The sequence below is a fragment of the Crinia signifera genome, chromosome 5 (assembly GCF_055691185.1).
Source record: "Crinia signifera chromosome 5, ASM5569118v1, whole genome shotgun sequence".
NCBI lineage: Eukaryota > Metazoa > Chordata > Amphibia > Anura > Myobatrachidae > Crinia > Crinia signifera.
This window is the reverse complement of record NC_139221.1, coordinates 278,437,051-278,461,714: the sequence shown is the minus strand read 5'-3', so window position 1 is coordinate 278,461,714 and position 24,664 is coordinate 278,437,051. Positions and strand designations below refer to the sequence as shown.

The 24,664-nt window shown below is 43.6% G+C and overlaps 1 protein-coding gene across 1 annotated transcript in view; it reads right to left on the bottom strand.

The window, feature by feature from the left end:
* Positions 1-24,435, bottom strand: part of ACVR2B (activin A receptor type 2B) — a 190,168-nt gene extending 165,733 nt beyond the window's left edge. Inside the window, exon 1 of the mRNA XM_083189072.1 lies at positions 23,821-24,435. Within this exon, the coding sequence (XP_083045198.1) occupies positions 23,821-23,872 (52 nt within the window). The 5' untranslated portion in view covers positions 23,873-24,435. The remainder of the gene's footprint in view (positions 1-23,820) is intronic.
* Between the last annotated feature and the right edge of the window lie 229 nt (positions 24,436-24,664).

The following is a 24,664-nucleotide window of genomic DNA, read 5'->3' as shown; positions in this document are numbered from 1 at the left end:
CAAATCAACAATAAACTGTAGAAGTGACGTGCCTCAACTTTTACATATTCAGGACTATTTTTAGTAAAAGCTATACGATCGGCCATCAATGCAAATTGTAGCATTTAAAAAATGAAGGGGGAAGAGTTGTTTTCATGCTCCGCATTGCTAAAAACAATATATATTTGTTTTAATACGGTCAAAGGCCTTTCTGTGTGTACACATACTTTTTATTGGGTCTAGTGCATAGTTGTATCTAAGAACCCTGATCGATATGTTATGATCCGGTAACGTGCACTTTGTGTTTTTCTGCCAATTCCTGGCCAGATATACGACTGTAGGGTTGTTACAAAAGGAGAGTAATGTATCATGATCATAGGTACAAGCACATGGTTTCAGCATTCATAAACGCTCTCTCTCCGTTTCAACAAAATCAATATTCTCTGGAAGAGAAAAGGTCAAAAAAGCAGCCATGAAATTTGCTTACTCCAATGCAGTAAGGGGTGAAAAATGCTTTGTGATGTAACTTATGATATCCATTTCTGGTGACAGATGGCGCTGCAATGGGACTGGACAGTTGTATTACTTAAAGCTGGGTATAAACTAGTAGATATATATGCAGATATATCTACAGAGTCATAAGGAAATGTGTCCTTATAAAACACTGGAGGACACACACTGGCATGACATTTACTTGATAGCCCAGTTGAGCTGTCAATCACCACCGGATCTTGGTGCCAGTGTATAGGTGGTTGGCAGATCACTGGTAAACACAGCACAGTGCACCAACATATTATATTAATATATACTAGGTATTTAGAAAGCAGCAACATCCTTTCTAGAAATTCATATTTTAATGGAATGTATAAAGTGCAATCAGATCCAAAAAGTGCAAAAAAAAATAAAGGACAAAAAAATCACCCACTCCATGAGACAGCCATAGCGCCAACAGGCTGTTTCGGTGCTTCCGATCGCACCTTAATCATGGGCAACACTGACTCAGTCCAGCCACACTAATATACCCACAGAACACAATGAGCGAGATGAAACTCACCTGCCGCACATGCCAAGCCAGACACATCCCCACCTGGAGATCGGAAACAAGGGGGCGGTGGTCATGGTAATCGAACTAACCAGGAAGTGAACTCGCCAGCGGAAGCATATGGGATACTTGTTTCCTAGCATGGCGCCCACGATATTAAGTTGTATGCCATCTCATCACATCGCATGCGGGCGTATGGCATGCGATGCGATTTTAAATTGTATAAGCCCCTATACGATTTTTAATTGTATAAGCACCCTAATGGGTGCTTATAATGTTAAATGCTCCCCCACGGCACCCCCAGTATCGACGTTAACCCGAAGCGTGGCGAACGCAGCGAGCCCGCAAGGGGCGGCGGTACGCGTCCTCCGACCTTTTCATACCCCACTATCCACGCCGGCGGGAGTTGATTTTAAATAGTGTGGCGAGCGCAGCAAACCCGAAGCGTGGCGAGCCCAGCGCATTACTTCACATGTATTCCGCGTCCGCTCACCACGCTTCGGGCTCGGTGGCTCGCTGCGCACGCCACACTATATAAAATCAACTCCACGCCGACGTGGATAGTGGGAGTATGAAAAGGTTGGAGGACGCATATCGCCGCCCCTCGCCACGCTTTGGGTTGGCGTTGATAGTACGGGTGGCTGGGGGGGGTTCTTTTAAAATTGTAAGCACCTATTACGGTGCTTATACAATTATTTATCTTATAGGGGGCACATTTAACATTAAAAACACTCATTAGGGTGCTTATACAATTTAAAATCGTAAACCATTGTGTATGCCATTAAATGGCATACAATTCGATGGTATAAAATTTAAAATTGTATAACATCGGCTAACGTCGCATCGCATACCATCGTATGCCTTATGGTATGCGATGGGCGCCGTGCTAGGAAACAAGTACTGCATATGGTTATTGTGAAAGAAGTGGTAACCATGGATACCGGTAATCTAGACACATTAAGTACACAGGTTCTGTGACTGATTAAAACCAGGTGAAATGGAGTCTTGAAGTCAGCCAGCCACAGAACCTGTGTAATTAATATGTGTCCAGAAATAAAGGGATGAGGTGGTAACCCTTTACAGGCAAACACTGGAAATACTTGTAATTAAGCAGAGGGGGTCCATTTTTTTAATGGACTAGTGCCCCGTTACTGCATAATACATAACAACATATAGTGTTCATTCTAGCATCCGACAACTTTGAAAACTCATGCAGTTCCTCTTCCCTGTTTGGGGTGTCACTGTCTGCTGTATTGCTTCTAGCACAGTGTGGTCTGTATATCACCACGGATATGCAAACCAGACTTGTGCTAGAAACACCACAGCAGACAGCGACACCCCAGGCCGGGAAGAGGAACTGCATGAGTTTTCAAAGTTGGGGGGTGCTAGAATGAACACTAAATATATGCAGCACACCAGTGTTTAAAGGGATGACAGTGGGGCCACTGTAACATAGCCCCACAAAACGGGTACCGGCAGATAATGCAGGCTGAACTACCAACTCAATAGGTTTGTGAACAACACCGTTCACAGTCATATCACTGGGCCAATGGTCAATATATCAATATATTGGCCAGTGTGCACCCAGCTGTAGCCGACACCTCCTTTCATATTCTGTGCACAGCAACGCTTGCTCTTGGCCAATTCATAGGTGATAATTTACATAAAGCTCTGATGCAAAAGAGTGAAGGTGGCGACAGTTGCAGTACACCCAAAGCTGAAGAATGATTGTCACGCTGCAACCGCTTGTGGGCAAGGCAGTGACGGCAGCAAGCATTTTACAAAATGGTGGCATGCTTGCTCTGTTTTGAAAGAATGTCTTAGCCTCTGCTGGGTGAGTAGTTGGAGGTCGCAGCAGCAGATCATAGAAGTCAGCAAGAGCTGTGCTGTGTGTACTGCATCCACTTCTGCATCAGCCCCATATCAGTTTTATGGAGTGAGACGCAGCAACTACTAAAGCCCATAATCCCTGCCAGTAGCTTACACACTATGGAAGTAGCCAGTAGCTTACGCACTATGGAAGAAGGGATTTTTGAACACTGCACTCACCCAGCCTAACAGTCTTCTAGGAACTAGTGACAAAAGTGAAATGTAATCCTCTTACGAAAACCAACTATGCATCTAGGGCTGCTGGGGACTAGCACAGAAACACCAGATATCTGGATCCATGTATCCAAGCTGCTAATGTGGCTATTTCAAATTACGAAAGGTCATTAATGCTAGTTTTGCAGAAAAGGTTTATAGCGCAGGGATAGCGACTTTATTCACAGAAGATACCTTTATTCTGCACCTTTCAGCTCACCAAACTAATCATTACGGTGTGGATCTTGAATAATACAGAACATTGGTTTATTTTCTTCTACAAATAATGAACAATAACAGCGGCCATGCCATATGCCTTATTTAATGACCATACACTACTGTTATTCCAACATGCCTCTAGAAGTCGGGATGTGCTAAAGCCAAAAATATTGTAAAAACATATCTCCGTATGTACCCAGCGCTGAAATAAGGTACGTTCTGAAGCTTAGACATGGCGGTTAATGCCATCTCTAGCTGGCTTTACCTATTACAAGGCTATGGGTTTCTCTTTGCAATTCTCCTGCGAGAGATCCAATCAAATCCCCCCACCTCATTCTGTACATGCGCAGATGGGTTCCCGGTTCCAAAACCTATAAGACCAGTGATAGCAAAGGACGGCTCTTATCGGGAGGGAGAGAACCTACATTATCTAAAATGTTACATTATAATCCATGATACATCCGACTCACAAAGCATTATGACAGATAAAACTGTAGTTATAACTTCCTTTGTAAAGGTCCATACACAGTGGGCGAATATGCCCAGCGTGTATGTACAGCGATGACCGTGGTCATCCCTGGGGGGGGGGGGGGGGGGGGAGCTGCTCAGTGCATACACACTGATTGGCTTTCCGCCTGCCCGGTGCAGTCCTAAAAAGCCACTCGTCTGCTGGTAATACCAGCAGATGAGAGGCTTTCCCAGCGATGATGCAGCAGCACTCATCGCCGGGCCATACACACTGGGCAGCTTTTAGAGCTCAAAGTCGCCCAGTTTGTATGGGCCTTAGGTAGTCTTGACAAGGCTCTTGCACTTGTACACAGGAAACAAACTTGACTTGAATACAACACGTTTTTGTTACTGTGCCTTACTCATAAAATTATCATGTTATGACAAAACTTGCATCCATGTCCCTCTATTTATTAACAGGTTGCTATATAGCGCAGCAAATTCCGTTGGGCTTTACAATTGGAAAGCGCAATCATGCAAACCTGGGAGATGCAGACAGTCAAAACGTTAGGAGGACTCTGCTCGCAAGATTACAGTCTACAGGGAATACTAACCTGAACTATTAAATGATAGGATGAATACCGCCTACAATGATTCTTCAGTAACTACATTAGTAACACAACCATAAAATATTAATGGACTCCCTAAATAGCTAGCAATTCATTAGGTATATGTATAGGATACACACATTTACAATAAGCTGTTAAAGGTCCCCCCCCCCCCCCCCCCCCATTTAAAAAAAAAAAAAAGGCGGGCGGGCAAACAAAAAAAAAGTGACATTCCCACGTGAGTGACTGCTGTTCAGGCGGCTCTATAAGTGGCCATCTGCTTGGAGCACCATTATGCTAATATAGGTTTTCCCACTGTGATAATGCTACAATAAGGACAATGGGCCTTTAGGACCGAATCGAGAAAATCTCATGGTACTATGCTGCGGTGGTCTATTAGTTGTACACCCTACAACAATGTGTAAAGAGGCAGAAGTCAAATGACGATGAGGAAGAAAGGGAACATTGGCATGAAGAATGGAGGGAAAGGTGCAGGCTTACAAAGAAGAAAGCACTGCAAAACTTCCCAGACAGCTTCACCCTAGACAGTACAGAACGGTATTGTACAATTACTTTGTACTGTATTTGAGCACATTTTTAGCCCCCCCCCCCCCCCCCATAAAAATCTATTTAGGAAATATCCGCAATTGACCTAAATGTTAATAAAACGATTTCCTATCACTTTGCCGGGAAAACCTATTATTCTGCAAACTTGGGCAACATTAGGAGAAAAATATTGAGTCAGCTCGGTGGCAGCAAAGAAATAAAATAGGAGGTGCAATTGAAAACAATCAGGATCCTTTTCAATATTATAAAAACAACATTCACAAGAACAGACACTGTTCGTCTCATTTCAACAGACATGAGCACAAAATGTCTATAGCGGATGAGGGTCTCCTTAGAAAAGTCTGAATAGAGGCCACAGTGCTAATTACACAACATGCATCAAAAACCTGCCAGCTGCAAAGCAAGCCCACATTTCAATAACAAAGCTATAGACATATGCTAAGAAATGGCAACATTTCTATACAGCCTGGGCCCCAGGACACTTGCAACATATGCTGGTTTGAAAATGTGCGATGGATTGTGTCACTTTTCTGAAAGAATTAAAACATTTTTTGGAAGGCAGAAAAACGCCACCAAGAACAAGTACTGTTATAACACGTATATACATTCAAAAAGTAGGAGCGAGCTATACCTGGATCTATGAAGGGGACTAGGGCAGCCATGGGGTGTACTTCGTTGTACGCGTACTGAGGAAAATCAATTCTTAATAAAGTGGACCTGTCACTTGTATGTGAAATGACAGCATATACTAAACACAGGTTTCAGTTACACTGCATTGCAGCTCGATTGTCTATATTCCCCCATCTGCATGAAGGTAGCCATCTGCTGCGCGGGTATAAAGAATACATTTTTACATTGCTTGTACACTATACTGTCGGAACTGCAGTCTTGTTGGAAAGACGTCAGTTTCTGCCTTTAATAGGTCGGAAGTGGTTCCGACCTATTCAATAAGGGATGCATTCAATAAAGGAATGCATCCGACCTGTCCTACACCAGGTGGATTGGCAGAACAGCTGCCACTCCGCCTGCTTTTGACAGAAACATGGCCAAATCCGAGGGGGCCTCGTTTCCGACAATCTCAATCCTACTTTAAAAGAAGTCAGATTGAGGCAGGGAGGACAGCACTGGGTGAGTAGCAACATTTCACCCGTCCACCCGCCCGCCGGGCGAGCAGTAGTGGCCAAATCCGAAAGTTTGGCCACTGATTGAATCGAGTCAGATCCATTCCAACAAATTAAATGTCGGAATGGATCCGACACTAATTGAATATGCCACTAAGGGTTCAATCTAATTAACCGCAAGTTACTTGCATGAATGAGAATTATAGTACCATTGGATTGCAGCCCTTTCTGGGGCAAGACAGGACTGCAACTAAATCCAGTGCTAGAGATTACAGGCTGTTGCGATAGCAACTCATGTGCATGAGCAAGTGTATTGGATTGAGCCCTTTGAATGCAGCAAAGTCTTTCTTGCATCTAAAAAAAAAAAAAAACCTATGTCAAGGAAAATTATGTACCACCAGGATGCCCAGCCGTGCACATCACTGTATAATACTTATTTACATAACTTATTTTGCTACTCATCGCTACGGGTTGTGAGGAGAAACTAGCAAAGTAGGCATTTGTGTCTGCTACATGTCCACTCCAATGAATTTATGAAACAATTTATACTAGAAATTGGCAGGATATTAGAAGAAAAGCGGGTCATATACTGTATAATCGTCATGGTTTACACAATTATCATTGAGTGTATGGACCTGAACAATAATCGTTTAGTCTGAAAATGGCTGAAAGACGGAATTCTTTACTGTGGCCATCAAACTTTCTGGCCATCAATTAACCAACATCATACTGATACATTATGAAGTGTATGGAGTAGCCAAAATTATAGTCCTATCACTCCTCTGTCAGCCGCACTACTTTGCCATCTATGCCCAACTTTACTGAGAAACTTATACCCCTTTTCCACTGCACAGTAACTTCTGGGTATTGCTGGGTCTACCGGCATCTGAGTCGAAAAGGGTCCTTGAAATATAAGAAGGATACAGTAAACCAGGAACCCAACCCGGCAAGCTACCAGGCCCAGCCTCAGGACATCTGACCCAGGCCCCTTTAAAAGCCTACAGAGAACCTACTCCATGGCACTTGGAGATGTCTTCATATCCAAGAGACACAGAGGTAAGACAAACCACTAATCCTGGTCCAGCCTATGGTCTGAGCTGAATTTTAAGCATGTGCGACATGGCCTAAATGGTCTTCGGTTTCCTGGGTCGAACCCGGATTTTAGGAGGAATAGGGGTAATAGTGACCATAAAAGGCAACATCCAGCCCTCATAATAGCGGAAACTATTTTTAGCGTGCATTAATCTTATAATACATGAACACTCTGACCGGACACTGAAAGAGGATATCGGAACTCAACTATATAAAATTCACAGCTTACGTATGTACACACATTAACATCGCTCATGTGGTATACAGGATTTTTTTCCCCAGAGAAAATAACTCACACTTGAAGTCTATTCTTAACCAAACAAAGGTAACTAGGAAAAATCGGGAAATATAGGAAGTATACATAGTTACTAACATAATAAAACAAAACCAAGAATAACCTTTATTGAAAGCACAAATAAAATATGTTTATGGCAGCAAATATGCATTAATAGCACTTAGCATGAATACACAGGATTGAGTGTTCGAGAGCTGCAGGACAGACGGAAGGGTTTACAGAGATTCTCCGCAACAAATACAGGAGACCAGGTTGAAATTGGATATCCCTCACTCTAAAAAGCTAAGGACAATTCAACTTACAATTCAACTTTTCCAGAAGGACGGTCAATAGCATCAAAATTCTGTGTTGTCATCACTTATGAAAATGGCAAAATCTTAGCATTGCTGCTCCAGCTTCTGAATTATGCATGTTGCAGGGTTACAATTTTGGAAGAACAAGAATAGATTTCATGTTATTCATATTACATTATTAATACTCAAGAGTATATATTGAGGACTATAGCAGTCACCAATAGTGTTGTGACTGCAGAAATGTTCCAATCAAAGGATAGATCATTACTTGACTGCATCACAGTAAAAAAAAGGACACATTAATACAGGTTTTTTTGTAACAGTCATATAGGACTGGGGCAGATAGTCATCTGGCTATAGATAATTAGTGCTTCCCGTGCAAAGCCGGGGCGGGTCGCTAGTAAATTATATTACTAGGGGACTACAGCTTTCCTGATTTTGGAATCTTTCTGGCTTTAAAGGGTGCGAAAGCAACAGTGTAATCATGTGTCTAGTGTTTGGGGCCTAGTGCCATAACTCAACGTAAATGCTGGAAGTATTCCAGAAGCAAAAGCCTTTTACAAACAAAAAGGGAAAAGGTATATTTCAGAATAAATAAAAAACAGCAGAATTATGAAATCTTGCTCTACTGTTTACCTAAACTGCAATATTTTCTAAGGTAAATGACGCTAAATAAAAAAAAAAAAAAAAAAAAAAAAACACATGGAGTTCCTAGCTAGACATAATGGTTTTCGGTCACGCAGTACCTGTTGAGTTTCAGAAACCAATTTGGGCAATTACATTTTCCAAAATGAATCTGCAAATCTGCTGGCAAATGCCAAATGGCCGCACAGCCACCTCAGTGCTTCATACCTCCCCCAGATTGGTTGCTAAGAGGAAATGGACATGCTTGAGCTTTTTTTAGGCCCTGCAGGCATTGAAAGGATTAAATGTAGAAGTGCCACGCTGTGTTTGAACTCAAGTATAAAGATTCAAAGTGAGAACATGCAAGTTTCTGACCTTCAAATCCAGCCTCACAATAGAATTACTTTTCTGAGGAACTTAGCACGATAAAAGCTCTCTGGTTAAAGAGAGATAGAACTTTCTACAAGATATAGCAAAGAAAGACATTTTCAATGAACCTAGGTGATAGCCTCCCCTTTCCATCCCCCCAAACAACACACAGGTCAGGCAGTGATTAACCTGCAGACTTCCAGTGTTCTACAATGCCAACTCCAAGTGACCTAGGTCATTACCCACATTAATCACAGCACTGTGTCATCAGTATGGTGACCAAAGGCATTTGCTATAAAAATAAATGTATATAAATGATGCAAGATTTCAGCCGTAACATTTATAAACAGATCGTTCTAAAGCAAAATCATGTGACTTGCGGCTCTACAATTATTGTAATACACAATTGCAGTACTCCCCTCTGGGATGTAGAAATTCAGGGCTACATGATTATGGTACCTTGGATTGCCTCAATATGGGCCCACCCTAAATCACAACAGCTTGCACCAACAAAGCCCCACCCACTTTGCTGAAGATCATCATCAGGTGGGTTGTTTACCTGGGGTCTCCTAGATATCCAGGAGAGTAGTCAAGTATGACCATACCACCCATGTCCACAACAGACAGAGAACTTATAATATGTCACCAGCTATGTATTAGATGTCAAGTCCATACAATTACCTTTCTAAAAGAAGTATAGATAAAAAAAACACAGCTTGTTTATATCAGTGATAGCATAGCAGCGATTTTTATTTATTACCAGTTATTTATATAGCACTTTAGATAATATTGTGAACATTCACATCAGTCCCTGCCCCAGTGGTGCTTACAATCTATATTTCTTACCACATGTACACACACACACAGACATTCTAGGGTTAATTTTGTTGAGAACTAACGGTACTTGTTTCCTAGCACGGCCACAATCGCGGGCATCGTGTACCTTTAAGTTAAGGTACACGATGCCCGCGATGGCCCTGATTTTCCTTTGAAATCAGGTCCATTTTGCCGGCAAAGGGAAAATCGCAGGCATCGCGTCGGTCGCGACCATTAACATTGGCCCCGACGCGACACCCGCGATTTTGCCATAGGCTTCAATGTTAAAATATTTTTTAACATTGAAATCGGGAGCATCGCGTCGGTCTTGTGCCATTATAATGCCACAAGATGAGATGGACTTGATTAAGTCCATCTCACATAGTAAAAAATGTGAAATGGGCCAATATGACCCATTTCACATTATATATGTCTCCGTCGTCACCCCACAATTGACGTGAACCCGAAGTGTGGCGAGCGCAGCGAGCCAGCGAGGGGCGGCGGTGCGCATCCTCCGACCTTTTCATTCCCCTACTATCCACGTCGGCGTGGAGTTGAGAATATAAAGTGTGGCGAGCGAAGCGAGCCACTGAGCCCGAAGCGTGGCGAGCACAGCGAGCCCCGCGAGGGGACGCGTATACCTGTGAAGTTATATGCTGCGCTCGCCACACTTTATATTCTCAACTCCACGCCGACGTGGGTGTGGGAGGGAGGGGGCAGCCGCCGGGACCTGTTGGGACCCGGCGACTCTCACCGCAAAGGACAGCTCTTAACGCAAGAGCTGTCCTTTGCTATAATTATCGCATAGGTGAGAACATATGCGATAATTTTAATTGCGATGGGCGGCGGAGATTTTTAGAGAATCTCCCCCTATTAACTGGTCCCACTGTGACACAAGCCACCTGTCAGCCACTGACCAACCCACCGATGCCTGCCCGTTAAGGACACCCCTGCCGGCGCCCGTCCGCCCCTGACCTACTGCCGGTGCCGCCCCCTCAGTCCTGCTTTCCCAGATTTCCCTTTTCAGTTGGAAGGGATCAACCTGAGAAAAACCCAAGATAACAGACCTGTGGAACCAGGGACCATGGAAGGGATTCATTAAATTCCATGTTCAAAATCAAAGCCAAAACCAGCGCAACATTTTCAAGGCGGTTGTGTACTGTTCATATCACACCCGTTCACTGAGAATGGCAATGACCATTCTGTATCTGGAATATTAACGCTTTATGAATATTAATAGAACACATTCAGTGGGAGTAACACTCAGCAAAAAGTGCAGTCTCTACCATTATATACAATTGTGCTTTATCCCAAATCTGTATGCACTAAACAAAAACATTACTTTTTTGTGTGTGAAAACAGCAGTCAGCAGGGGAACACAAGGAAGCATTTGTGTGTAAAATCTTATAGTTCTGAGGGTTTCCTCTCCCTCTGTCTGCTGGCTATGACATCTATTAATCTTACTAATCTTCCATCACAATTTTAGGGCAGAACCTAGCAAGTGGGGTGTCACCTATCACAGCAAATTCTGTTTGGCAGCAAACAGACACAGAAGCTCTCTATTGCTCCCGGAAACAGCTTTTGAAGTATATTCTTTTATGCAGTGAGTAGTTAAGAAAAAAAAGAATACTGGAGACACATTCAACAGAAAAAAAAATGAACGCACAAGTGTGAATGTACAGTACATCAGATTATACTAAATAATATAGATTTCGGGAGCTGAAAAATCTGCATACATACACACACAAAAAAAAAGGTAAATCTGCAACAATGCCAACAAAAAGAAAAAAGGTCACCCAAGCATTTCTCACAATCAGTTACAAAGGTCAACATCAACACTCAAAGCGTTTTATCAAATTAACTCACACCTCTGATATCATGTTGAACTCACATGTCCAATTACCACAATTAAGGATGGTATCAGTGGCGTAATTTCGACCCAGCTGCCCAGAGGCAAGTTAAATATTGGTGCCCCCCTTTCCCACAAACACACATACCACCTTATCATCTATTTCGATCTAGTTTCCAAAACACTGCCAACTGCTGGCAGAGAGTAAAACTACATCACGCAGAAGGTAGCAGACTAGCTTTCGAAGCTTTTGCTTCAAGCTGGCTTACTAGATATAGGGATAGATAGATAGAAGCCTGGAGGCAGAGGACTCCATTGCCTCTCTATGGGATGTAGTATATAAAAAATGCTGAAAATTACTCTCTGAATGTTGGCTGCATTCCAAAATGTACCAGGCTCTAGAACGTGATACAACTGTAGATGGCGTTGACTAATACAAGCATTTGGGCTTCTCTTCACATTGTATCCTTCTTTGTGCACAATCGGACCCTAGCCAGTGTCCTCCACAACAAGTGTATTATTTGACACATGTAGAAGGAAGTCCAGGTTATACACGTTAGTCCTGTTTAAGCAAAGGACAACTCTTTTTGGAAGAGCTGTCCATTGCATATCTAAGTACTACATTAAAGGACCCCATACACATTGCGATTTGGGCATGCATGAAATCGGCCCAAAGTAGACATCCCGTCCGACTCGATGCGTGCTCCTGTGTGCAACGGATCGGAGTCGGGAGGTCGGACGTGCTGCACATAAGATTCGCTAAATCTTATGTGCAGCCCGGAGCCTTGCAGGTGACGGCAGTGGGCGGAGGGAGCAGGGGGTGGTGGCGGTGCAGGGAGCCGGGCAGGGGATGAAGGCTTGCGGGTGACTGCAGCCGTCAGCGGGCGCAAAGCACTTAAAAATATATTTTTTTTAAAAAGCCAATACAATTGAATGGGCAGCCACTGATTTGGCTGAGAGAGAGGTCTCAGCCAATCAGTGGCTTCCAATTAATTTTGTATGGCCTATTTTTAAGTGCTTTGCTCCCACCGCTGCATGGCAGCGTATTCTACTGCCAGGCTTCCTGCACCGTCCCCTTGCACCCGCTGACGGCTGCCATCCCACGCAGCTAATTGCAGACCTGCGATATTTTCACAAGTCATGCTGAGCAAATTACAGGCTTTCACAGGGCAGCGTATACCTGACCACAGGGCTCTGAAAATTATCAGCCCAGTGATCACGTCTGAATTAGGCCCTTAGTACTAATTCCTAGACATCACTGACCAGATCATCCGTTAGTGAGTGCGGTCTATGGGCCTTATTCTAGTTCACTCTGACAAAATCCTTCTTAGATGCACAAAACCATGTGCACTGCAGGTGGGGCAGATGTAACTTGTGCAGAGAGAATTAGATTTGGGTGGGTTATTTTGTTTCTGTGCAGGGTAAATAATGACTGCTTTATTTTTACACTGCAATATAGATCTCACTTTGAAGTAAAACCCCACCCAAATCTAATTCTCTCTGCACAAGTAACATCTGCCCCCTGCAGTGCACATGGTTTTGTCCATATAAGAAGGTTTTTTGTCAGAAAGAGTGAACTAGAATAAGGCCCTGTGTGTAGTGTTGCAAACAAAAGTGGGTCCGAAATGTCGTGCTAGTGTAGGCAAGTCTGAAGTACCTGAAAGGGGCCTGGGAGCGGAGATAAAATGGTAGTTTGAGTCAGAATTGTGTTGTTTTTTCAGAGAGTGTGAGAGAACAAATTTTATTTAGGGTTGGTGAAGATAATTCTTGCCCTTGATGTCCTTTTTTTCCCATCCAGTGAGATTCTGAAATGGATTTTATACTCTGTAGGAGGATAGTGGAGAAAAATGTAGGAAAATAAATATAACCCTTTGCATGATATGCATATCATGGAATTAGCATACTTCATGTAAATACGTGGACAACTCTTATATCGATTAACATACATTGTTTACTACAGGAAACAGAAAGAATACCTTCTACTAATTAAAACATGTTATAGGCCAGCTTCTCCTGACAAAGTAGAAAGCATTGTATGGGCTTCGAGCTAATGTATATGTATGTAAATGTGAAATGGGAATTTTCTGCATTACTCCCATTAGTGCCTGGCTTTTATAGAGCCAACCTTGAAAAGAATATTTACTCGTGTAGAGTCTGCCACTTACACACCACAGCCATCTTATTCGTGTAATTGACGGCCTTGTGGTTAGATCGCTAGATTGAGCAACTCGCCATTATTGGAGAAGGCCCTAAGTAGATCACTTAATTACTCTGAAAGGACTGTTTTCAAACCCAAAGATAAAAATGTGCTATTAAATTTATGCCATTCATAGGGAGATGCTGGGGCTTGGGATTGCAACATTTCACTCTGCATGCTCTTTACTCCAGAGAAAATTAAGTGCACACCCCTTCCCAGTGGCCCCCAGTTGGAGATCAGAGGTCAGGCAGCTGTAACATTTCTTCCCTGCTATTCCCTTAGGGCATATGAAGACAAAATGGCCTTTCTGAATACCAACATATAGTAGAGAGCACGTTGCATGCTCTTAAAAAGGGAGGTGGCCGTCTTAGTTTCACATGGCAAACAACACAATGGATGGAAAGAATAGTGTTAATCATTTCTAAAGCTGCACTGGCACTAGAGATAAATCGTATATGTAAAACAGATTAAAATAAAAGCAACACGATTAAAACCAAACTAAATGTAAAAAAAAAAGAAAAAAACTGTATATATTTTGTCAAGCGATTCATTTGGCTAGAAAAGAGTTTTGTTTGAAATTGAAACCGGTAAGTAGTAAAACTTTTACCTCACAGGACTTTCCCATGAACTGCAGTTCAGTAAAAGCCCATCTCACTTCAGACAAGCAATTCACAAGATTGTTTTACCAGAGACTAAAGACAGCATTTACTGTATGAAGGAAACACTTTACTATTACGTGCGCAGCGCTATACTTTCAAAGATCAACACAGAAGCATTCAATACGTAGTGTATGGACGGAGATGCACAGTAGTCCACAAACACCTTCGCTAAATTTTGATGCCCGAGTATTTTCTAATCACAGCGCAAAACACATTGATGTGGATATATCAATATATAAGCCTGCCCGTTAGAACTATTATTATTATTTATTTAAATGGTGCCAGAAGGGTTGCAGTGCCTAATGCTGTGTACACACGGGGGAGATAGAGGTGCTATAATCGCTGGGAATATGGTTGCAGGCGACCATATTGCCAGTGATTGGGAGTGTGCCCCGGCGATAAATCTCCGGGTGCACGCTCCCGTTTTCTGCCCCATTGTAATCGCTGGTCGCAGGAGCTTGCTCCTGCGACCAGCTAATTACCTCTGCGGCACCCCCAGCAGAGGTTCGTTTTCAACAGCGACCATCTCTGGTCGCTTGTTGAAAAAGAGACACTGAGCAATATATTGCTCAGCAATATATTGCAAGCAATATATCTCCCCCCGTGTGTACGCACCTTACCTGTACTGTACTTATCTGACCCATGTTAGGAGGCCAGTTGCTGTACTTCGAATGCCAACATCCCCTCGCTCGTCATTCAGTCATTCTTTGTCTTTGAAGACCGAAACTTCTTATGTTGTACTCTACAGGGATTTAAATTACTTTTAATATATATTTTCATATTTCTCTGTCTTTTTTTGTTCACTATTATTATATATGAGATACATATGGAAGACTGGCTGTCAGAATACCAATGCCGGCATACCGGTGAAGGGAATTCGGACAGGGGTTAGTTTAGTATAATTTACCCCCTGATCCTCCCTCCCAGCAGCGGAACCCTAAACTTCCACCCCCACAGCCTAAATCTGTGTTCCTCTCATGTGTGGCATCTGTCCCTCTCCAGCTGTCACTGATGATATCAGCAGGTATCATGTGTCCCTTCCTTACCGATTAAAACAACTTTTAAAGCAGCCAGAGAGCAAATTCCCAGGTTGCACCATTCACACTTAACCCAGGAAAATCTCAGGTCATTTGCAGGGTCGGGGTTGGTGCCTTTCAGACATAACAAAATTCCAAATTGATGCATATTCATGTGCAAAATTCTGGGATTTAGGAGTATGAGTGACACAGATTAACCCCAATAAGAATGGATACTCCTGGAGCAAATAGTCAGTGTTCGTTGACAATAGCATGTTCTACAGGCATCATTACTGCCATGGACATAATTTAAAAAAAAAATTTGACCATTTTCCAAAAGGCCAAAATGCTCCTGGAAAATGATGAGAGGTCTTTAAATTGCTCCTTTGTCAGTGCAAGTGTCACAACAGTACCATGTCAGGAATGCTCATTAACCGCATATTATGATCTGGGCGAGATTATTCTTTATACATTTCCTTCCCATAACATTTTCGTAGTGATAATACCACTGAACCACAAGTCTTGTAGATATGTCAAAAATCAGCACTGGATGAAGCCACATCCTACAGATAAACAAGACGCTGTGCCAAGTGAATGTGAAAGTTTTACAGACAACTACATCTAGTAGAGAGGCAGAACCATCCTTATTTACTGGTTTGGTGTGAGGGGTGTACAAAATAAATGGATTCTCTATAGATTTGTGGCAGGGAGGAGTGCAATGTGATGAACACAGCACATGTTCCATCAACAGTAGCTTTCCTGAACTTCAATAAAACATGTCTGATGCCGGGGTAGGCAACCTTTGGCACTAGTGCTACAACTTGGCACTCAACAATGTTTACAGTGGCACACACAGTGTCTATCCCCCTCCTAATGGATGCGCTGTGCCTTCTCTCCTACTCCACATCCTTCCCTCAAAAAGAGGACTTACTTTTTGAGCTAGACACTACCCAAATTGAAGAACTCACACATGGCCTACATACCCAGCGACATCTGGCCCTCTAGAGCAGGGATGGGGAACCTTCTGCCCTCCAGCTGTTGTTGAAATAAACACACATCCCAGCATGCCCTGCAAAAGTTTTAGCATGGGCAAATAGAAAACAGTAGCAGGGCATGCTGGGATATGTAGTTCAACAACAGCTGGAGGTTCTCCATCCCTGCTCTAGAAAGTGGACAGTTAGTCCTGCTTACAGTCAATGGTGTAGCTAAGATGTACTAAGCTTCAAAAGTAATAAAATGGAGAGTGATAAACAATCAACCAATCAGCACATGCCTGACATTTTTCAAACACAAGTCTGTGACCTGTAAGGTAGGAGCTGATTGGCTGAAAAATCCTGAATCAGATATTTGGGCCCGACTTGTGTGTAAATAAAGCAAAAAAGTATGCAGATGTAACATGTGCAAAAAGATTTAATATGGGTGGGGTGTGTTCAAGCTGAAATCTAAATTGCAGTGTAAAAATAAAGTGCTTCATTATTTGTGGGCTACCTGCAAAAGCAGTCAGTATTTCATCTGCGCAGAAAATATATACTGCACTTAAATCTGCTCCACCTGCATGCAACATGGATATACCCAGTTGCTTGCTTTTTGCTTTACTACATGAGTACAGACCTTTATCTCCAGATTACAAATGGTGGACTACACTTGAGCAAACTCAAGTCTAACAAAAGAAGCAAGGACGGAGAAGTCACATTACTTAGTACGATTACAATTGTAAATGTTTGTATGTGCTGTAATGGTGGTAGCACTCTGGCAATTTTATTGGCTTGTAAAGTCGATTGTCTGGTATGTCATTTATCAAGGCTGTGTGTTCATTAGAGCTTGAAGAAGCTACATCAATGTCATATCTACACAATCAGTACATAGAGCAGCCAAACTGGATTTCTTCACCAGGGCTAAAACATACCAAGAGAACGCAGTCAATATTTTAATTCATAAAACTTCCTATTTATCTTGTTAGTTGCAAGCTAACTTCCGAGTGTTTACTGAGTGTTTTTGCTTGAAGCAAGCGGAGATGGTTAAACATAGTAACAATGTGTGCAGATAGACCTTGGTGTAATGTCCAGCGACACTTCACTAACAGCTGAGGGGAAGATGTATGAAGCAGTGAAAAAAAAAATGGAGAAGTGAGCCAGTGGAGTCGTTAATGGCAACCAATCAGCATCTACCTATAGTTTTATACCATGCCTTGATAAATGTTACTTCCAAGCTGATTGGTTGTCATGTGCAACTCCTCCACGGCTTCATTTTACTCCCCTTGAAATCCTATTTGGCGGTTTGTGAAGATCCATCTTAACATGGTATTTAGTTGCGAATTACTACTTTGCTTTGATTTGTCCAGATCGGCACATTGTGTAGTGTGTATGCACTACTGCGTGCTCACGCCTGCAGACATCAGGTTGAGCCCCTCAGCTGTTCTGCACACACGGACCATGGGATCACATCATCAGGCTCACCTAGTGCGCAGGTTCTCAAACTTGATCCTTACACACAGTGCATGTTTTCCTGGTCTTAACATAGACTCAAGTAAAATAATTAGTTCCACCAGTGGATATTTTAAAATGTGTGCGTGAGTAATTAGTGTTCATTCTAGCACCCGCCAACTTTGTAAACCCATGTAGTTCCTCTTCCCTACCTGGGGCATCGCTGTCTGCTGTAGTGCTTCTAGCACAGTGTGGTCTGTATATCAGCACTGATATGCAAACCAGACCTGTGCTAGAAACACCACAGCAGACAGTGACACCCCAGGCAGGGAAGTGGAACTGCATGGGTTTTCAAAGTTGGCGGGTGCTAGAATGAACACTAAGTAATGAGTGCGTCTGTGCACCTGACCTGGAAAACGTGAACGGTGTGGGGTCCTGAGGACCGAGTTTGAGAACCACTGATCTAGTGTGTACCCTGCTTTACTCAATCTTTGTTTGTATGTAAATGCATAGAACACGACTTTTAAACAGCAACACAACAAGGAGGCTGTAGGCTTCGTTTTTGTAAATTCCTAACAAAAGACACCAAAAAATACCGGCACACACTGGAGGAAATCAAATGAATAAATACACTGCTGAATAAAAGTCTCCTAATGACAAGTAGTTTGGCTGCCTTAGGAAGCACATGGGTTTAATATAATGCATGCTGAACACAGCCAGGGCTTGTTTACAGTACAGCAGTAGAGCATGCTATGAGGTTACAGATATTAAAACACTCCATCTCGTGTTATTGCTGGGATTGGAGGATGCACGTGAGCCAGACTGTGACATCAGCAGCCTCTGAGATCCGTGTGTGTAAATATGATGAATCACAGTATCATTCCTTCACTGCAAGAGAGTCAAAAAAAATACCCTTGCTCCTAAGAATAGATATACTTGTTAAAAATACAGCTGATGAATGCTTTCAGGTATTTGCAAATTTTGGTCCTCAGTAACAATGGCTCATGCATCATTTTATAGGCAAAACCAGTTGCTCCTGCACACAAAGAACACATGCCAATATTAGCTGCATATTTAGAGAAAGTGACACAATGACAACTATTTCATAACACAATGCATTATCATGAGTTCCTTGCTTGTTCCATCAGCGGATCATGGAACCTACCTACACAAACAATAGGGAAGATAAAGATAGGTTCAATGAATCATTTAATACAGAGCAGGGCAGTCCTTTTCTGCTTGTTTGTCAGCATCAGATTTTCCTTGGGGTAGATTTAGCATGACAATGCTGGGCATCGCACATACTGGCCAGGCACAGTACCCAGATATTTCTAGTTTTATTGCTCACCTGTGTGTGCTAATTTCAATTCTCCACCCTAGATCATGACACCATGTGGGTCTACAGCTAATGTGAAGCCTTTGGAGTGGTATTCTGAGAGTTGTAGTTCCATCACCGCAGGAGAGCAGAACATATCCTACCTTTAAATCCAAAAAGGACACAAAAAAGCTCCCTTTTGGATTTAAAGCACAGAATTCGGACTGCAACTGTTTTATGGGGTGCCCAAATGAAATGGAGACTTGTAGCGGAGTTGTAGCTAATCGCAGTGGGTTCATGTGTTTGCCGATAGCTGGCGTGGTGTTTTTCCCTGTTGCGCATGTGTAGTGAACGGCTTTGCGTTTCTGGAAAGTTGTTTTGTGTAGTCTGATGTGTGATGGATTCTTCCGCATCTTATCCAATTTCTTTGTGCAGAAGGCGAGCGTGCTTCAGAAATGTATCGCCGGATGAAGGCGGTGTACGGAAAGCAGTGTCTCATACGGTGCACCATATTCCAGTGGTGTCAGCGTTATGAGGCGGGAAGCGAAAGAATCAAGGATTGCCGTGGCCTGGGCAGGCGCATGTTGTTACAAACCCTGCCACGATTTCAGCTGTGGAGGATCTCATTCCCAAATGGTGCGCCGTGCCAGACACTGCTCTCGTACATCGCTTTCATCCTGCGATAAATGTGCTGATCTGGAGGAATCCATCGTGCATTGGGCCTCTCAAAATAACTTTCCAAAAATGAAGAAACCGAGGTAAACACATTGGCACCTGGGACAAGTGACACGCCATCTACATTAACCTACTATGATAAGATACAACACTGCTACAGCAAAAGTTTTGCTTAATGTAATAGCCTCCACGTTACAGAAGTGTGACTTGAGACCTGCTTTTTTAAGGCAGCTATTATTTAAAAGGACAAACCAATCTTATTCTGCCTTGTAAATAATTGCTGCTTTAAAAAACGGGCAGACTCGCACAAATTCACAAACCTCTGGAACTCAGAGGCTATTATAATAAACTCTATGTATCCATCATAAACGATAACGATATAATTAGGCACCAATCAAAACTTATATTGGCAGTCAAATAACTGTGGAATTATATCCTACACCATCTATGTATCTTCCCTGACATGGTGAAAATCCCAGTGACTTGAGTAACACCATTGTTCTTGCCAAATAAACTTACATTTACTAAGAATTGACCCACAACATAGTCTTCCCATTTAGTAAGGTATCGATAGGTCAACATGGTTGACCAGCGTTGTTTTGCGTTTCTTGACCTTGCTCATGTTGGGGTCAATCTAAACACTGTTGATCCATTATACATAACCTTTAGGACATACATGATTAAACCTACAGCTAAACATATAGCATACCCTCCATTAGGTACAAAATGCTCTGTTTCTGTACTGTTACAGAGGTGGGGCTCCAGGCACAGTCCAAAATTTAAAGAGGGGAGGTCACATCAACTGTCAGTGAGTCCAGGACAGTGATGTTTGGGGTGGCAGTAGGTGTGGCTCAGCTTTTTGAATATTGGACTGTGCTGCAGGCTTACATCTGCAACTGCCACTGGCAAGGAAGTCCACGAACAGAGCATTTTGTACCTAATGGAATGGGTCATTTTGGGGGCAGTGTTCCCTCTAAGCTGTGCACGTGCACACAACTCGCCGAGTGCACGCACAGACATTACAGCAGAGCACACAAAGCAGCAATGGTCCCCTTTTTGCAGTTGTGGACTCAATGTGTGTTTCACCCATTAACTACATTGTCTTCTGTGTTTTGAATGTTTAATATCATCATTTTGAAGTAAAGTCGACACAAATGCTGAACGTCGTTTTCCAGTTCTATATATGTGACGCACAAAAATATAAAATTTCGTTCCAAAGTTGCACAGGGAAGGGGGGGGGGGGGGAGAGGATGAATACCTTGCTGCCTCTGTGTTGCAGCAAATCATTATAGGACTATGGCATCACAAACTCTGTCATAAATGTCATTATGTGTTCAACAGAATAATACACTATAAACCCTTTTTTAAACATCAAATTGAATTTTCAAGGTACACCTTCAATTGTGGCATTGTACAGCACACAGAACCTTACAGCCCTGAAGACAATTAATTATGTGACCTCTGCAAGGCAATGAGAATTGTGCATTGCTAGCAAACATGACTATTTCTAATGTGTTTAAAAGCACAATACAATTCCCCCCCCCAATAAAAAAAAAAATAATTGCCAGTTGTGAAGTTTGATTTTCCTGCAGAGCGTACTAGTGGGTTCCAGAGTGGAAAAAAACAATCTACAGCAATGTCAGGGAACTGTGGCAGACCAAAAGAAAGCACATGTGTAATTCATATCCCACACACAAAGCTCTGTCATTCAACTTTACCTGCACCTTGTTCTCAATGAGAATACTAAAAGGCACAAATATTATTTAATATATATATAGTTCAAGTATAGAAAACAGATCAGTTGCACATACAGTAGTATCTACTCGCCTCACTGTAGCCATTGTCAAAATAAAAATGTTGCAATGTATAAAAAAGGAGGTTTTAAATATCTCAGGATTTTGGATACACAAGGTAACAATGTCATGGTATAGGAGCATGATTACTTCACTGTAATATAAGAAATATGAAAATTGGTTTCCAGTGCAAATAAATAAATAAAAAATAACCACAATATTTCCTGTTTACTTCCACTGCATTTGTTTAGCTGCCCCATCTCCTGGGGGTATAAGGAGGGGATGGGCATAATGACAGTGCCAGGTTGTGTGTATGTTATAAACAGTGGCACTGCATTTTTAATGAGAACACTGAACAAAGAAAACATCGAGAAGGCAGCACAGGGATGGTGGATGGAGCAACGCTGTTCCACACACTTCAGCTGGATTGCCACATTCCTAAACAAAACAAAAAAAAAAAACACATTCCCCTCCTGCCACAGGAAACACTAGCACACACCCTAACAGAGCAGCTTTTTTATATTTCCTCACAGGGTGAAGCACAATACACATTTGAGGAATGGGTGGGCACACAATGCCCTTCAACCAATACACACTGCCTGGCATGCATGCAGCAATGTTACACACAATGACAGAACCATGCAGCCAGCCTAGGCAGCAAACAAACACCTGAATGAATGAAGAAACAGAAAACCATAGGACTATAATAAACTGCACATGAGAGCAATATAGATATAAACGCTGTGCATTGTGTAGTGTCAGTCTCTGTGCCAGGGAGGTATCATGCCAAGAGGGTTTCATTATGGACCGGAGACCTACTCCCCTAACAGCAATATGGCTGGGCTCAGCCACGTCTTCCAGTCCTCTCAGGAAGGAAAGGTTACTATGACTCTGTCAGATAAGGACATTGTTAGTTTCACAGGGACAGAGGTTACAGATTGTGTGCCAACCACAGAGGGGATCAGTTTCTGCCCTACTCTCCCACCCCTCCCCCTTCTAGCATCATAACAAGGTGCAAGCATCACCCTCCCCCAAATCAGCCCTGGACCGACCACTCTTCTAGTCTGGAGACACTGTGGATGTGTAGCTTGCCCATGCATTGCACCCTTATTATTTTAATAAACACACACACATTTACATTATATATAAATAATCAGTCTGTATGTATAATATATATATATATATATATATATATATATATATATATATATATATATATATATATATATATATATATATAGTCTGTATATAGTGTGCATTATGTATGCACTGCCTTTTGCAGTCAGACCCTCGTGTCTCCAGCAATGTTACAATAGAACCGTATACTACAGGGGTTATGTGAGGTATAATAAGGACAGCCAGTGCTTTACAGCAAGACATGTCAGCCACACAGCCGCCAGATAGCATGATACAGCATTGGTCTACACATTACACAGCATATACATGCATGCACACACACACGTGTGTGTACAGGGATCACACATATACCACCCTCCAGGCAGCATGTGATCCCAATGATCGCATCAAGACAATGAGGGGCCAGCAATGCCAAAATATGGTGTCTGTAAGATTAAATGGCACATATAGCATCACCAGTGATATATAGATAGATATATATTTGCAGACCCATAATATTGATAATATAGGGACAGCACACTGCATGCATAGCAGGGCTGAGTGTGTGCACAGTGGGGAGCCCAGCAGAACGCCCGGGACTGTATGCCACTACTATGTACTACACGTTATTACCAGTCATAAATCACAGCCAAATGAGTAATCTCACACAAATAGCGAGTCCCAGAGGGGTACCAGCACCCTCCCTCACTGCCAACATCAGGAGGGGGGGGGGGGGGGGCAGCACGGCTGGCACTGCCCTACTGACCCCAAACCATCACCGCACCTACTACTCCAAACAGTGGCGGCCAACAATAACACACGGGGGGGGGGGGGGGGGGGGGGGGGCAACCCCACGCTGCTGCCACACTGCCCTCCTTCCTCTTCCCCGAGTGGGGTTAGGCAGCGATCCACTCGTGTGATGATCTGGGATCTAGCCCTGCAAAATCCACTCGCTGCACGTGTGCACACGGGATCCCGGGGAAAAGGGACAGATCCCAGGCACGTGCGATGTACAAAGAATACGTTCCAGATCCCTAGAATAAAAGTTCCACCAAGCAGGAACTAGGAGCCCGCGGGGTGGGGGGGGGGGGGAGTGGGTGCCCGCAGCGATGCACCCCGGCCACACCGGCCCCCGGGAAGGAGTTTGCGGAGCAGGGAAAGTTACGGAGACACAGAAGTGCCCGGGGAGACCCGCACATGGCAGTGCCCGCACCCCGGCTTACCTGCACAGAAAGTTGCCAGCAGGAGGGCACAGGTCAGCGGCAGGGCGCCCATATCCCCGGGAGCCGGGGCTCACAGCCCGTGCCACACACTCAGACGCAGTCCCATCCACCGCGGGTCATTCCTTCACACCAGCCGCAATGTATCCTCCGCAGCAAGTGTGCCAGTCCGGGGGGATCACCCACGCGTGGGCAGCTTGTCCTGTGAGTGGAGAGGGAGGGGGGCGTGTAATGTTGGATCCGTGGGAATGAAATGTGTGTGAATGTGGAACACAAGCAGATCAAACAGCAGCAGCAGCCAGTCCCCCTGCCCGGGCTCCACCTTCTGCAGCAGCCGCCGAGTACAGAGGGAGGGGGGAAGTGGGAGGGGGAGGCACAGACATACAGGAGCCCAAACTTCCCTGTGTGTGTGTGTGACACCTCCAGTAGCAGCAGCACAGGGGGGCAACAGGCTGACAGGGGGTGTCAGGGCAGGGGGGTGGCACTATACTGCCAGGGCTCTGGGCAGGGGCTTCTTAGCTTCCAAAATACTCCCCAAAATTCTGAACTCACTCCAAAATGGCTCCTAAAAAAAAAGACAGACAGGAGCCAGGAGGGAAACCCGGATGTGTGATACAAAGAGAGGGAGGGGAGCAGGGGCATGGCACGGCCCCCCAAGCATGGGAGAGGAGGGGGAGGGGAGAGGGAGATCCCTGCCTCCTAATTGGTCCTCTACACTGCTTGTCATTGAGTAGTGAGAGGAGGGGAGACAGATCGCTCACTCCCAGACAGTCTCTGCTGCTGTTGCTGGAAAGAGTTGGGGCATGTAGGGGGGAGAGACCACATGTGGCCACGGGAGACATCTGGC